We start from the raw sequence: 12,479 nt of genomic DNA, 5'->3' as shown, positions 1-12,479 counted from the left end.
CTGGCAGGTGTCTGTGCATGCCTGCATGGGGTCCCTGGGGTTGGTGGATCGGCCTTCACATTGGCAGAATAGGCTCAGTTCCATGCCAACCCTCTACAATACTGTCCAAGGAGCAGCACGGATAGTGTAATGGTTAGCATTACTGCTTCACTGCGCTGAGGTCAGGGGTTCGATTCCCACCATGGCCCTAACTGTGCGGAGTTTGTATATTCTCCCCAGACTTGCATGGGTTTACTCCTGGTACTCCGGTTTCCTCCCACAATATCCATGCCCAGAAGTTCGCCTGGTCTCCAGCAGGGCCCCCCTTTCCTGGGGGCTACTGGACGGGACCTCGCTACTGGATCCACTAGTAGACACTCCTAGCCATGCATGCTAGCCTCCCGTGTTTGGGGGGTGGTCACTTCTCAAAGGTCGTTCCAGGGTATCTGGACCACTCTAGTGGCCCAGCCCTCCATCATCGTCCTCGAACTAAAGACAATCTTCCGGGCAGTCCGCCTGGCGGAACCCTAACTTAGGGGTTGGCCGATGCAAGTCCAGTCGGACATTGCGACAAGGGTGGCACTAGTTGTCAGTCCACTATGACGGAAGCATCCGGCATCTTTCAGAGATGATCCCTGCTTTTTCAGAAATTTTTATCCTGGTAGTCCAGAATTGGGTGGCTGTCAGACCCGTGATGCCGACGACTTGACCCTCCTTAGGGTGATGTTTCAGATGCTGGTACAACGGTGGGGCCCAACCGAGGTGGCCTTGACGGCCTCTCGCCATACCCTCAAACCACCACTGTGCGGGTCCAGGTCTTGCGACCCGGGGGGGGGGTGGGGTTGCCTGGTAGACGCCCTGTCCCCTCCGTGGCCGTCCACACTGATGGTGCCTTTCCACCACTTTCCTCCTTTTGCAAATGTCTCGCAAGCTGAAGCCGGAGGCTGAAGCCGTTGATTCTGGTTGCTCCACCTTGTCCCAGACGGATCTGGTTTTCGGATCTGCAGTCAGTAGCCCCTCCTATTTGCTTACCCCTGGGCACAGCCATGCTCTCAGGGTCCGCCTCTCTCTCTCGGCTTTGAGGCACTTGGCTTTGACGGGGTGGCTGTTGAGACCTCCCGGGTAAGACCCAGTGGATTTCACTCCACCATTCACTCCTCAGGGCGAGGAAACCTTCCTAGATGGGGGTGTACCATCGCATAGGGAGGGCTTACTTTTCCTGCTGCGAACTCTACGCTTCAGATTCCGGGACTTACTACCTGGCTAGGGTTCTGTCCTTCTTGCAGAAGGGTCTGGAGGCTGGGTTGCGTTGATCATCTTTAAAGGTTCAGATTTCAGCCTTGCACATCTTGTTCTGTCGACGGGTGGCCCCGTCGACGGATGTCTGTACATTCCTGCAGGATGTCTTGCATATCCAGCCTCCCTTAGTTACCCCAGTTGCCCCCTGGGATCTCTCTAATCCTGTCTTCTTCAGGGCCCACCTTTTGTGCCCTTGCGGTTGATGGACCTGTGTTGACTCGCCTGGAAGATCGTTTCCTTGTTGGCGATAGCTTTGGCCAGGGGAGTCTCTGACCTGTCAGCTCTGTCCTGTAAGTCCTTTGTTCTTGGTTATAACCAGGCGGTATTTCCTACCGTCCCTTCTCACCTACCTTAGGTGGTGTCCGGCTTTCAGTTCAACCAGGACATTATTGTTCCGGCATTTAGACAGTCTGTTACTACGGCTTGGTCCTCCTTGGATGTTGTCCGGCCGGGGCGCATCTATGTGCACCGTTCTAGGCTGTTGCACTAGTTAGACTCTCTCTCTTTGTACTATATGGGGTTCGGATGAGAGGGTGGCCCGCCTCTACGCAAACCACTGCCCGCTGGAGTCGCTCTGGCAGGCATATTTGGACACCTCCCTCCCGGTTCCGGCGGGGATTCGGGCACATTCCCTTAGGTCTGTGGAGGTGTCCTGGGCTGTAAGAGGCGGTGCTAAAGTTGAGCAAATTTGCCCGTCGTCCGCCATTACTGTCTTGCGTTTTTGCGCTTTTGACGCGTTTGCCTCCCAGGACTCGGCCTTCGGCCAGTGTGTTGGCTGCGGCACAGGCGCGTCCCCACCCATAGGTGGCTGCTTTAGGACGTCCCACTGTAACGCGGTGGCCCCTGATGTCTCCCGAAGGAGAAAATTAGATTTATGTCTTACCTGGTAAATCTCTTTCTTCGAGGACATCAGGGGCCACAGGGATCCCTCCCTGCCGCGCCTGCTTTACTTCCGTTACGATTAAGTTATGATTATGTTATATTATCTAACATGTTCAGAATGTGTTTTTGTGCGGTGCTTCTCTTCCTTCTATCTTGTCTCCTGCCTTGGCTTGTTAAAAAAACTGAGCTTCCTGGCCTGGAGGCGGGGTAGAGGAGGGGAGGAGCCCGGCTGCCTGGGAGGCAGTTCAAGTTTAACCTCTAGGGTGCTGGTGCTCTCCCATCTCTTTACTACCCACTGTAACGCTGTAGCCCCTGATGTCCTCGAAGAAAGAGATTTACCAGGTAAGACATAAATCTCATTATCTCCAGGATTAGACTTTGTGGACTTGGATACAATGAAGAACCTCACCATCTCCTTTTGAGTACTCTTTCTTTCCCCACTTTTTGCAGTGACTTTTTCCCTGCTCTGTACAGTAGCCTTGATCCTGTTTGCTGCACGATACAGGTCTCAGACAGCGCTGAGTTACTTATGTTGGTTTTGTTTTTATTAGAATGTTTTATAGATGATATCCTATTTATAGTTTCACTATTTCTGTGTATGCACTCTAAGAATCTGCAGACCCTTGGTAATGCCATATGCATAAAGGTAATACTAATAATAATTAGCCCGTAACATACTGTGTTTCCTTACTTCTTAGGGGGGACTTGGGCAGACGTAGAGTTTAACAATCATTTTTGCAGATGTATTTTGCTTTTCTCCGCCCTGGGCATGTCTACACATCTATGTACACAGCCAAGTCGTATGCAAATATCTCTTTTTGTGTCTGAATTGGAGTAAGTGGTTATAGGGCATTTATACCTAGGATAAGTAGTGAGGGCAGTTCAACGCAGCTACAGTAGTACATGAAAATAGAATTGTTAACTGATGCATGTTTTATACACTGATCTAGATGGCTCCTATTAAATCGTGGACATCTTCAAATAATACTGAGCCATTTCTGAAATATTCCTCAGATATGTAGTACTTTAGTAGGTATCCCTGTGGCGCCCAGTTGTCCTTAAAAAAATAAAAATAAAAAAAAAGTGGCAACCTTTAAAGCTACCTTCAGAGAACTGCTCGTGTCTGCTCCTGTAGGAACCAATAGGAGTCCGAATGTGTTTGGTTTACAGCTTACTTCACATTCCGTTTTTTGTTCATTTACCCAAAGTGGCAATTGTAATGACTTTCAGGGAGCTGGAGTTGATATCTGACATGGGGGAGTAATTATAATACATTTGTAAAAGTTGCTAATTTTTTATTTTTTTATTGTGGAAATAGAAATAATGACATAAGTTGTACAATATATAATTTTACACTGGCAACAACAAAAAATCAGGCTGTATGATTGCTTAGTAGATGACACCTGATTTTGCTTATTTTCAGATTGCTTTCGCTGAGCGACAAGCTGAAGTTGCAAAAATGGGCACGTATGACATTAGGTGCGGGGAAAAGATGAGCTGGACTGGAAGTCTGTTCGGTGAGCATAATAATGAGTGTTATACTGAGGTGCATGCAAAGCATTTATCTTGTGCCAAAGCTGCACTGTGCACATGCAGCGATTGATTAACAACACAATTTATTTCCAAAGTGAGTGACAATTAGTGTTTGGAAAAATGCAGGTGTGTCAGACTCAATGCAGCATGGTCCAGTCCATGCCACATGTTACCACCATCAGCCTGCTTGGTGCTTTCTTGATATGCTGGGGTCCTTAGCCTCATGGGGTGTACGCCAAACTCGACCATTTGCCCTTAACAACTGGAACTGCAACTAATTGGACCAAGCCAGTTCTTCAGGCTCCAGTTAATGACCTCACGGCCCTGGTGAGGTCTTGTGTCCAATGTAGTTTTAACAGGGGCAGTCTGATGGGTCTTTTGCGCCCATGGAGCTAAGGAACGCTGCACGGACCTACTGGATGTGCATCTGGTATCCTGTTTTGAATAGGATGTATTTGAGCTAGTGTCACTTGTCTATTGCCGCGGACCGTTTTTGTAAGGTACCACTGGTCACGAGCATTAAGCAGCCATGGTTGGCCTCTTCGCTGTCCACAGTAGATGGTAATACCCTCCATGAGGTTTTCCCAGTACACAAGTGACCTCCTATATCGAATAATGTTGAATGTCTGTACAATATCAGAATGTTCGGTACTTGTTTCCTAGCATGGCGCCCAATGTAATTACTAGGGACAGGATTATATATATTTGCATATGCATTTGCATCTTTTGCCCATTCTCACTGGTTATTGCATATTTTACCTAAAATCTAGTGATGGTGCATATTTTAGGCCCTACCCCCTTTCCACCCTGCTGCTGGCCAGGTAGTGGTAGAGTGTGCAAACTGGGGCAATATATGCGCAGTGTGTGGAACCTTGGATGTACGATATGTATGACACTGCTCTAGGCTGCCAATCCATGTTGATAAAAGTAATTCGGGGCGGATGCCATTACGAAGCTCCTGAACCTTTGCCTGTCCCTGGCCTGGGACTTTACACCAAGAGACAGACTTCTGCAGCAGAGGAGGCGGGCAGAACGGTTGTGACATCACGCGGCGCGGAGGAAATGCCGCGTCACAGTGAGTATGCAGCGCAGGGGGGAAACCTTCCTCTGCGCCGCCCTCACACACTATGCTGAAATTTGATCCATCGGCTCTGGAGATGAGGGTCCGTGTAGTTGATGCAAGAAGAGCTTTGGACGCTGCAGTCTGCTGTAGCAGCCAGGAAGAAAACAAATCCTGTTTATAGCACTAGACCTCTGCAGATGCTGTGGGCCTATTTTTGAGGTTTATTTGCAACTAATTTTATGCTGATTTTGAAATAAATAAGTAAAAAATTACTTTTTTTATTATTTAATGTAGCATATTTTAACACTTTTCATGCATATTTTAAGCTTTTTATGGTGCATATAATCTTGTCTCTATTCATAACAAAGTAGAATGTAAGGTCCTTGCATAGTGCTCATTCTAGCACCCTGCATTTCCCAGTTTATTTTCCCTGCCTTTGATGTCGCACTCTGCTATGGTGGTTTGAGCACAGTGTGGTCTGTATTTCAGCACTGATATGCAGACTAGACCTGTGCTAGAAGCACCACAGTACAGAGCAACACCAAAGCAGGGAAGAGGAACTTCTCTGGTTTTGAAAGGTGCATGGTGCTAGAATGAACACTATTTGCAACTAATGTGATAACCCCCATTGTACAGTACTTAGTTTTATATATATATATATATATATAACACCTTAATACAAATTTGTTCACCTTGTAACTGTCTTCTGAGTGCCGTCATTTTTCCTCTTGGAATATTAGAGTATTATGCATCATTTCGTTCTGGCACCGGGAGCAAGCTGTCCCTATTAACCATTGAGTGCCGGCAGTGATTGGATATATATATATATATATATATATATATATATATATATATATACTTGCACTTTGCCGGCACTCCATGAGGTATAGAATCAACTTGATGGGTGCACTCTTTCAAAACTTGATACAATTCCTCCAGAAGAAAGGCACTCCACACAGGTAGTTTTGCACAATAAAAAGCTGTATTGAGGTTAGATCATCGCCAAGTACTTTCGGAGCCTCCGCTCCGTCCTCAGGGCATAAACCACAGCTACACACAGTAATAACAAACAGTGTTATATATATATTTTATTTAACTAAAATAATAAAGTAGTAACATATTTGTGTGGCCTTTGTGTTTTGCTCAGATTTTTGTGTACTTAATATGGGTTTGTTCTTCAGAATGGTTTAAGACCTCTTCCTCTTTCCAAAATGATCAATGTGAGGAGTATTTTAAATCTGTAATGATACACCCTATATTGATGGTGCCGCCTACAAAGGTAAGTTCAGATTTTCTGTAATTGCATTCATTTTGCAGTACAGTATTCCCTAACAAGGAAATTGTGTTTTGTGTATGTATGATTGGGCGTGTAGTTCGTCGCACCATGTGTCTTCACATGCGCAGATGCAAAACATCGGTCCCGGTGCGAACGGGTGGGGGACCAATCTAATCAGAATAACCCCCAATGATTCAAATAGCAATACTAGCACCGTGCACAAAGTATGTGGAGAGCCACCTGTCGCTGCTTTACATCTGGAAATGCAGTGTAATGAAACATACATATAAAAGTAAAGCACATGTTTTTCCTTCTGTATATACCACATTAATGAACTATATGTCATTGGTGTCTACAACGTAATGAGGACTGCATTAAGTCTAGTAGAGGCCAAATACAAATCATTGTCCAGAAAAAAAGTTGAATGCACCAGGCGGGGGAATCTTGGTGTAGTTCATCCGTGTTCCTTCTCTACCAGGTAACGGACTCTAATAAAATAAAAGTGCAAAATTTAGGCGCACAGGATTTAACCTGACATTAGCGTTTGGGGTGAGGCCCTCAGCCTGTGGGACTCATCGGGGATTTCCCCTGTACCCATGTGGCCTATCCAACCCTGATATTTCAAGTCTGACCAAGCTGTAGGGAAGAAAAGTTGCCGATTGTTCTTTTCTGGAACCTACTGCCATCAATGATAACGATAGACCTATATAATTGTTAGAGGAAAAATATATTTGTCTGAAAGAAATGTGGTGCTACAAATACAGATACTTTTCTTGCATCTTTCCTGTACAGGCTTTGGCTCTCACTTTTACAGACTTCATAACGGAACCCTTAAAACATGTGGGGAAAGCACTTGGAGAATTTTTGCACAATTTGCTTGCAGAGATTCCTTTATTCTACCAAATGCCAGTGCTCATTCTTATAGTCCTTATTCTGTTGGTGAGTATGTTTCCTTTTGTGATGTACAAATAGAATATACAAAGTGAAAGATGGTGACATTTATAGCAGTGATTCTCAACCTCAACCCCACAGTTTCCCCAACAGGTCATGATTTGAGGATTTTGGACTGTGAAGCAGGTGGGATAATTACCGCCCAAGCAAAATAGAGTAAAGGCCCCCATACACTAGTGAGATTTGACACTATTCCGATTGATCGGGCCGATAAATCAGACCAAATCTCATGTTTTGACATCTTGTCCGACCCGATGCGCAGTCGGGAGGTCGCACATAAGATAAATCTTATGTGCAGCACGGAGCACGGTGGGGGGATGCTGGGAGTCGGCAGGTGAGTGGACACAGGCAGGGTGCGCTGGACGATGGTGTTCTTGGAGAGCCATTCAGGGGAGCCGGGAGAAGAGGTTAAAAAAACAAACATACAAATATATAGGAGGCTGCTGATTGGCTGAGATTAGCCAATCAGCAGCATTCCATTCATTTGTATTGGTACTTTGTTTTTCTGCAGCTCATCTCCCAGCTCCCCATAGCTCTCCGAGAACACCGCCGTCTGGCTCCCTCCCCGCCCACGTCCACTCACCTCCTGAGACCCCACCAGCAACTATTCATCCCCCCTTCCGGCTCCCAGCGTCCCGCTGTCCAGCTCCCCTGGAGTTGCATGTGATAAATCGCATGCGCTTTATCACATGCAGAACTTGGCACATCAAGTGCTAAATCATGTCAGAGTTCTCCTGGGAAGCTGCCGGGAATATAAGGCCCGACTTGTCCTTTGTACAAGTCAGCCTATTGTATGGGGACCTTAACTCATCTGTGCATGGTTGAACTGAATCATGTTTGCTCATTTTGCAAAAATAAACACAGGAAACTAAAAACAAAACAAACTTCAAAAAACATCCAGAGGGACAGATAACATATAATTCTGGGGGATGGCGGCACTCCAAATAACAATTGTCCACACTCAGGTAGGATACCAACGTTTCTGGGCTATTACAGCCCCTTTATCAAGGTGCAAGGGACAGATAACACGTATTACTATTCCTACAATATAGCATAAAAATAGATCACCGTTTGTATGGTATATATATAAATATAAAGCCTTGTAGAAAAGAACATCGGACGAACTGTGTGACATGAAAAAGCACATGCAAATAAATCACCACAACTGCTGTGTGCCGTGTCCATGTGAGCTGCTGTAGGTTAGCTCCTGGGGCAGAGTTTGAGACCAGTAATTACTCATTGTGAGCCTACACTGCGGTTATTAATTTAACCCATTTGCGATGGAATTTGGACTCATGGCTAAGTACATGTACTTCTCATGGGAAACAGTAGTAGAAACTAAGGCGAGCCAAGCATGATGATCTGCTCACAGGCAGGCAGAGGCAAGGTATAACCAATGCAATAGATATTACTGAATATATTGAAAACAGATTGAGGTGGCAGATAACTGTGCTTAGGCATGCTTTTATAAGGCACCATGCTTTTAGGTATTGTTGATCAACAACCATGTTCTACACTGATTAACCCCTTACCGACACAGCCTGTTTTGGCCTTCCTGACAGAGCCCTTTTTTTCAAATCTGACATGTATCACTTAAGTGGGGATAACTTTTTTTTGCTTTTACTTATCCCAGTGATTTTGAGATTGTTTTCTCGTGACACATTGTACTTCAAGTTAGTGGTAAATTTTGGTCGATACAGTCTGTGTTTTTTTGTGAAAAATACCAAAATGTCGTAAAAAAATTGAAAATTTAGCAATTTGCAAAATGTTAAATTTTCTGCTTGTGAGACAAATAATCATAACACTCAAAATAGTTAATAACTAACATAGACCATATGTCTAATTTATGTTACCATCATTATTTCAACCTCCTTTTAATTTTTTTGGACACTAGGAGGCTTAAAATATGAATAGCAAATTCTCAAATTTTCAAGAAAATTTCAAACACTGATTTTTTTTAGGGACCAGTTCAGTTCTGATGTGACTTTGAGGGACTTGTATGTGAGACACCCCCATAAATGATGCCATTTCAAAAACTGCACCCCTCACAGTATTCAAAACAGCATTTTGGAAGTTTGTTAACCCTTTAGGTGTTTCACAGGAATTAAAACAAAGTGTAGGTGAAATTTGAAAATTTCATTTTTTTTGCAGATTTTCAATTTTAATACATTTTTCTAAGGAACACAGTAGATTTTACTAGAGAAATGTGACTAAAAATTGATTCCCCCAATTCTTTTGTTTTCATAAATATCCTATATGTGGCTCTAGTGTGCACGTTGACCAAACCACAGGCTTCATAATAGAAGGAGCACCTACTTGATTTTGGAGCCTCCTTTTTATGAGATTATTTTTTAGGCACCATGTAGGTTTCTAGGCACCATAAGATGCTAAAAGTTAGGAACCCCCCCACAAGTGACCCCATTTTGCAAACTACACCCCTCAGGGAATTCATCTAGGGGTATAGTGTACATTTCAAACCCCCAGGGGTTTCACCAATTGTGGTACAACTGGGCTGTGAAAATGAAAAATTAAATTTTTTACACAAAAATGCAGTTCTGGCTCAAAATTTTTCATTTTCACAAGGAATGAAGGAGACAAAGCACCCCAAAATCTGTGCCCCAATTTCTCCCGAGTACGGCAATGCCTCATATGTGACCAAAAAATACCATTTGGGTGCATGGCAGGACTCAGAAGGGAAGGAGTGATATTTGGATTTTGCCGCACAGATTCTGGTGGAATGAGTGGTGGGTGCTATGTCGCATTAGCAAGACCCCCGAAGCATGGTGAAATGATGAACCTAATAATCCATAGATGTGTGGTATATTTTAAAGCACTCCTTCATACATAGGCCGGGTTTGTCGGGGCAAGTTTCACAGTGGAAAATAGTTTGCTTTCGTATTCCCTTTTTATAGCAAACTTTGCACCTTTTTTGTGTCCTGCCCTTTTTTCCAGTGGAGGGGATTTCGTTAGGAAAATGCTGCCCTGATACAATACGGGGGCCAGTACTAGAAGTACTGGGGCCAGTACTAGAAGTACTGGGGCCCTCTGCCTGCTGGTTCCCAAATATTAGGCCCTTTATGACTTCCTCTTGAAAGTGCATAAATGTCCCCGTCTGGCTGGTAGAACGGAATAGTACGTAAGCGTTATACAGTGCCATCTGGATGATATACACGGCCAGCTTCTTATACCAGATTTTTGTTTTCCGCAGGGCACTGTACGGCTTCAGTACCTGATCTGAAAGATCCACTCCGCCCATGTACTTATTGTAATCAAGGATACAAATAGGTTTTGAGGTGTGGGTACTGGTACCTCGTACAGGGACGGAGGTGGTACTGTCTCCGTGAATTGTTGTCAGTATAAGGACATCCCTCTTGTCCTTATATTTGACCAACAACATATTTTCGGTGCATATTCCCCTGCTTTCACCCTTTCTCAGTAATTGGGCAACGTGCGTTTTTGGGAGGCCTCTTTGGTTCTTGCGCACAGTACCGCAAGCTGCTGTACCTCTTGAACCATGGGCCTTAAACAGGGGGATGCTGGTGTAAAAGTTATCCACATAGAGGTGATAACCCTTATCCAGGAAGGGGTGCACTAAATCCCAGACAATCTTTCCACTAACACCTACGAGGGAGGGGGGGCATTCTGGCGGTTCAATTCTTGTGTCCTTCCCTTCATATACCCTAAACCTGTGGGTGTACCCTGAGGTACTTTTGCACAGCTTATACATTTTTATGCCATACCTTGCCCTCTTATTGGGAAGGTACTGGCGGAATTTAACCCTTCCTTTAAAATGTATAAGTGACTCGTCTACACAAATGAATTTTTGGGGGATGTACATCTCAGCAAATTTGGCGCTGAAATGATCAATGACCGGCCTGACTTTGAATAGCCGGTCAAAGGTGGGATCATCTCTGGGTGTGCACTGTGCATTATCGTTGTAATGCAAAAATTTAAGGATCGTCTCAAAACGAGTCCAGGTCATGGCCATACGATTAAGTGGGGTGCTGTACAGAACATCTGTACTCCAATATTGCCTAATTTCTGGCTTTTTAACTATGCCCATATGTAACACCAGACCCCAAAACGTCATCATCTCTACTGCATCTACAGGGGTCCACCTAGCAAATGATGACGTGGGGTTTTGGGCAATAAACTGCTGGGCATATAAATTACTTTGGTCCACCATTAAATTTATAAAATCATCAGAGAAAAAGACTTCTTTGAGGCCTGTAGTATCAAATTGGATTCCTGGGTTGGCCAAAAACTCAGGAACCTGGGGCTCAAAATTGTCTGGTGGTGGGGTCCATACGAGATCAATCATTGGGGGGGGGTCTCAGCTGCTCTACGGGGGCGTCTTTGAGGGGGTCCCTCATCACTAGAGGAGGAAGAGGAGCTTAAGACAAATGCCAATTCATCGCTTACTTCACTGGCTGTGTCAGTGTCAGATGCAAGAAGGGCATATGCCTCCTCCGCTGAAAACAGTCTTTGCGATGATTGGGACATTTTCATTATTTTTAAGTGTAGTGTTTCAACACGTGTATAGTGTAGGGGGGGGGTACAAACTTTATTTCAACACGGGGGGTATGTAGTGTGTATGTAGTGCTTTAACACGTGTAAGTTAAAAGAAAAAAAAAAACTCCTGTGCCAAAAATTGAGCACAGATGTTGGTCAGTAACGTCCGTCACTGATCAGCGCTCAGCGGGCACAGGACACCCACAAAAGCACCGTGGGTGTAAAATTTTTTTAAAAAAGACTCCACAGCACCCTCCAAAAAAAAAAAAAAAAAAAAAACTTCTGATGAGTCAAAGACAACAGGAATTTGACCCCCCCCAAAAAAAATTAGATCAAAAATGCTGATCAGTGATGTACGTCACTGATCAGCGCTCAGCGGGCACAGGACACCCACAAAAGCACCGTGGGTGTAAAAAAAATTAAAAAAAAAGACTCCACAGCACCGTCCAAAAAAAAAAAAAAAAAATGCTGATGAGTCAAAGGCAACAGTAATTTGATCAAAAGAAAAAAAAATAGATCAACCCTGTGCCAAAAATGCTGATCAGTGATGTACGTCACTGATCAGCGCTCTGCGGCCACAGGACACCCACAAAATCACAGTGGGTGTAAAAAATTTTTTTTTAAAAACCCCTCAACACCCCCCAAAAAAACAACAACTGCTGATCAGTGATGCAACTGATTAGCAGTGAGGGGCAGCAGGCACACAACTGTGGGTGCAACCTGACAGGGTATATATAAAAAAAAAAACCTGCACCCCAAAAAAGGTGCTGATCAGTTAGTTTATACTGATCAGCACAAAAGGGGGGCAGCAGGGGGCAGCAGATACAAAATGATATCACACAATTTCTGACACAATGACGCTGCTGCAGCAGCAGCAGCAACACAAGCACCAGGAAGTCACAGGAGCTGGCACGGATGCCACCAACGCTGATCAGGTAAGTATAGGGCACAGATGTGCACGGAGACCGCTCTGCACGCTGTTCC

General features: G+C 44.6%; 1 protein-coding gene across 9 annotated transcripts in view; it reads left to right on the top strand.

The window, feature by feature from the left end:
• Positions 1 to 12,479, top strand: part of CLCC1 (chloride channel CLIC like 1) — a 112,229-nt gene that overhangs the window by 40,427 nt on the left and 59,323 nt on the right. For all 9 annotated transcript variants that reach the window (XR_014454424.1, XM_083156836.1, XM_083156841.1 and 6 more), the window contains 3 exons: positions 3,584 to 3,677; positions 5,938 to 6,035; positions 6,825 to 6,971. Coding sequence is in view for 8 of the 9 variants with exons in the window: in XM_083156836.1 (XP_083012962.1) it covers positions 3,584 to 3,677; positions 5,938 to 6,035; positions 6,825 to 6,971 (339 nt within the window). In the remaining variant the exon portion in view is untranslated. The remainder of the gene's footprint in view (positions 1 to 3,583; positions 3,678 to 5,937; positions 6,036 to 6,824; positions 6,972 to 12,479) is intronic.

Source organism: Crinia signifera, chromosome 8 (assembly GCF_055691185.1).
Source record: "Crinia signifera chromosome 8, ASM5569118v1, whole genome shotgun sequence".
NCBI classification, from domain to species: Eukaryota; Metazoa; Chordata; class Amphibia; order Anura; family Myobatrachidae; genus Crinia; species Crinia signifera.
The sequence above is the reverse complement of the archived record's forward strand: the minus strand, read 5'-3'. Positions and strand labels throughout refer to the sequence as shown.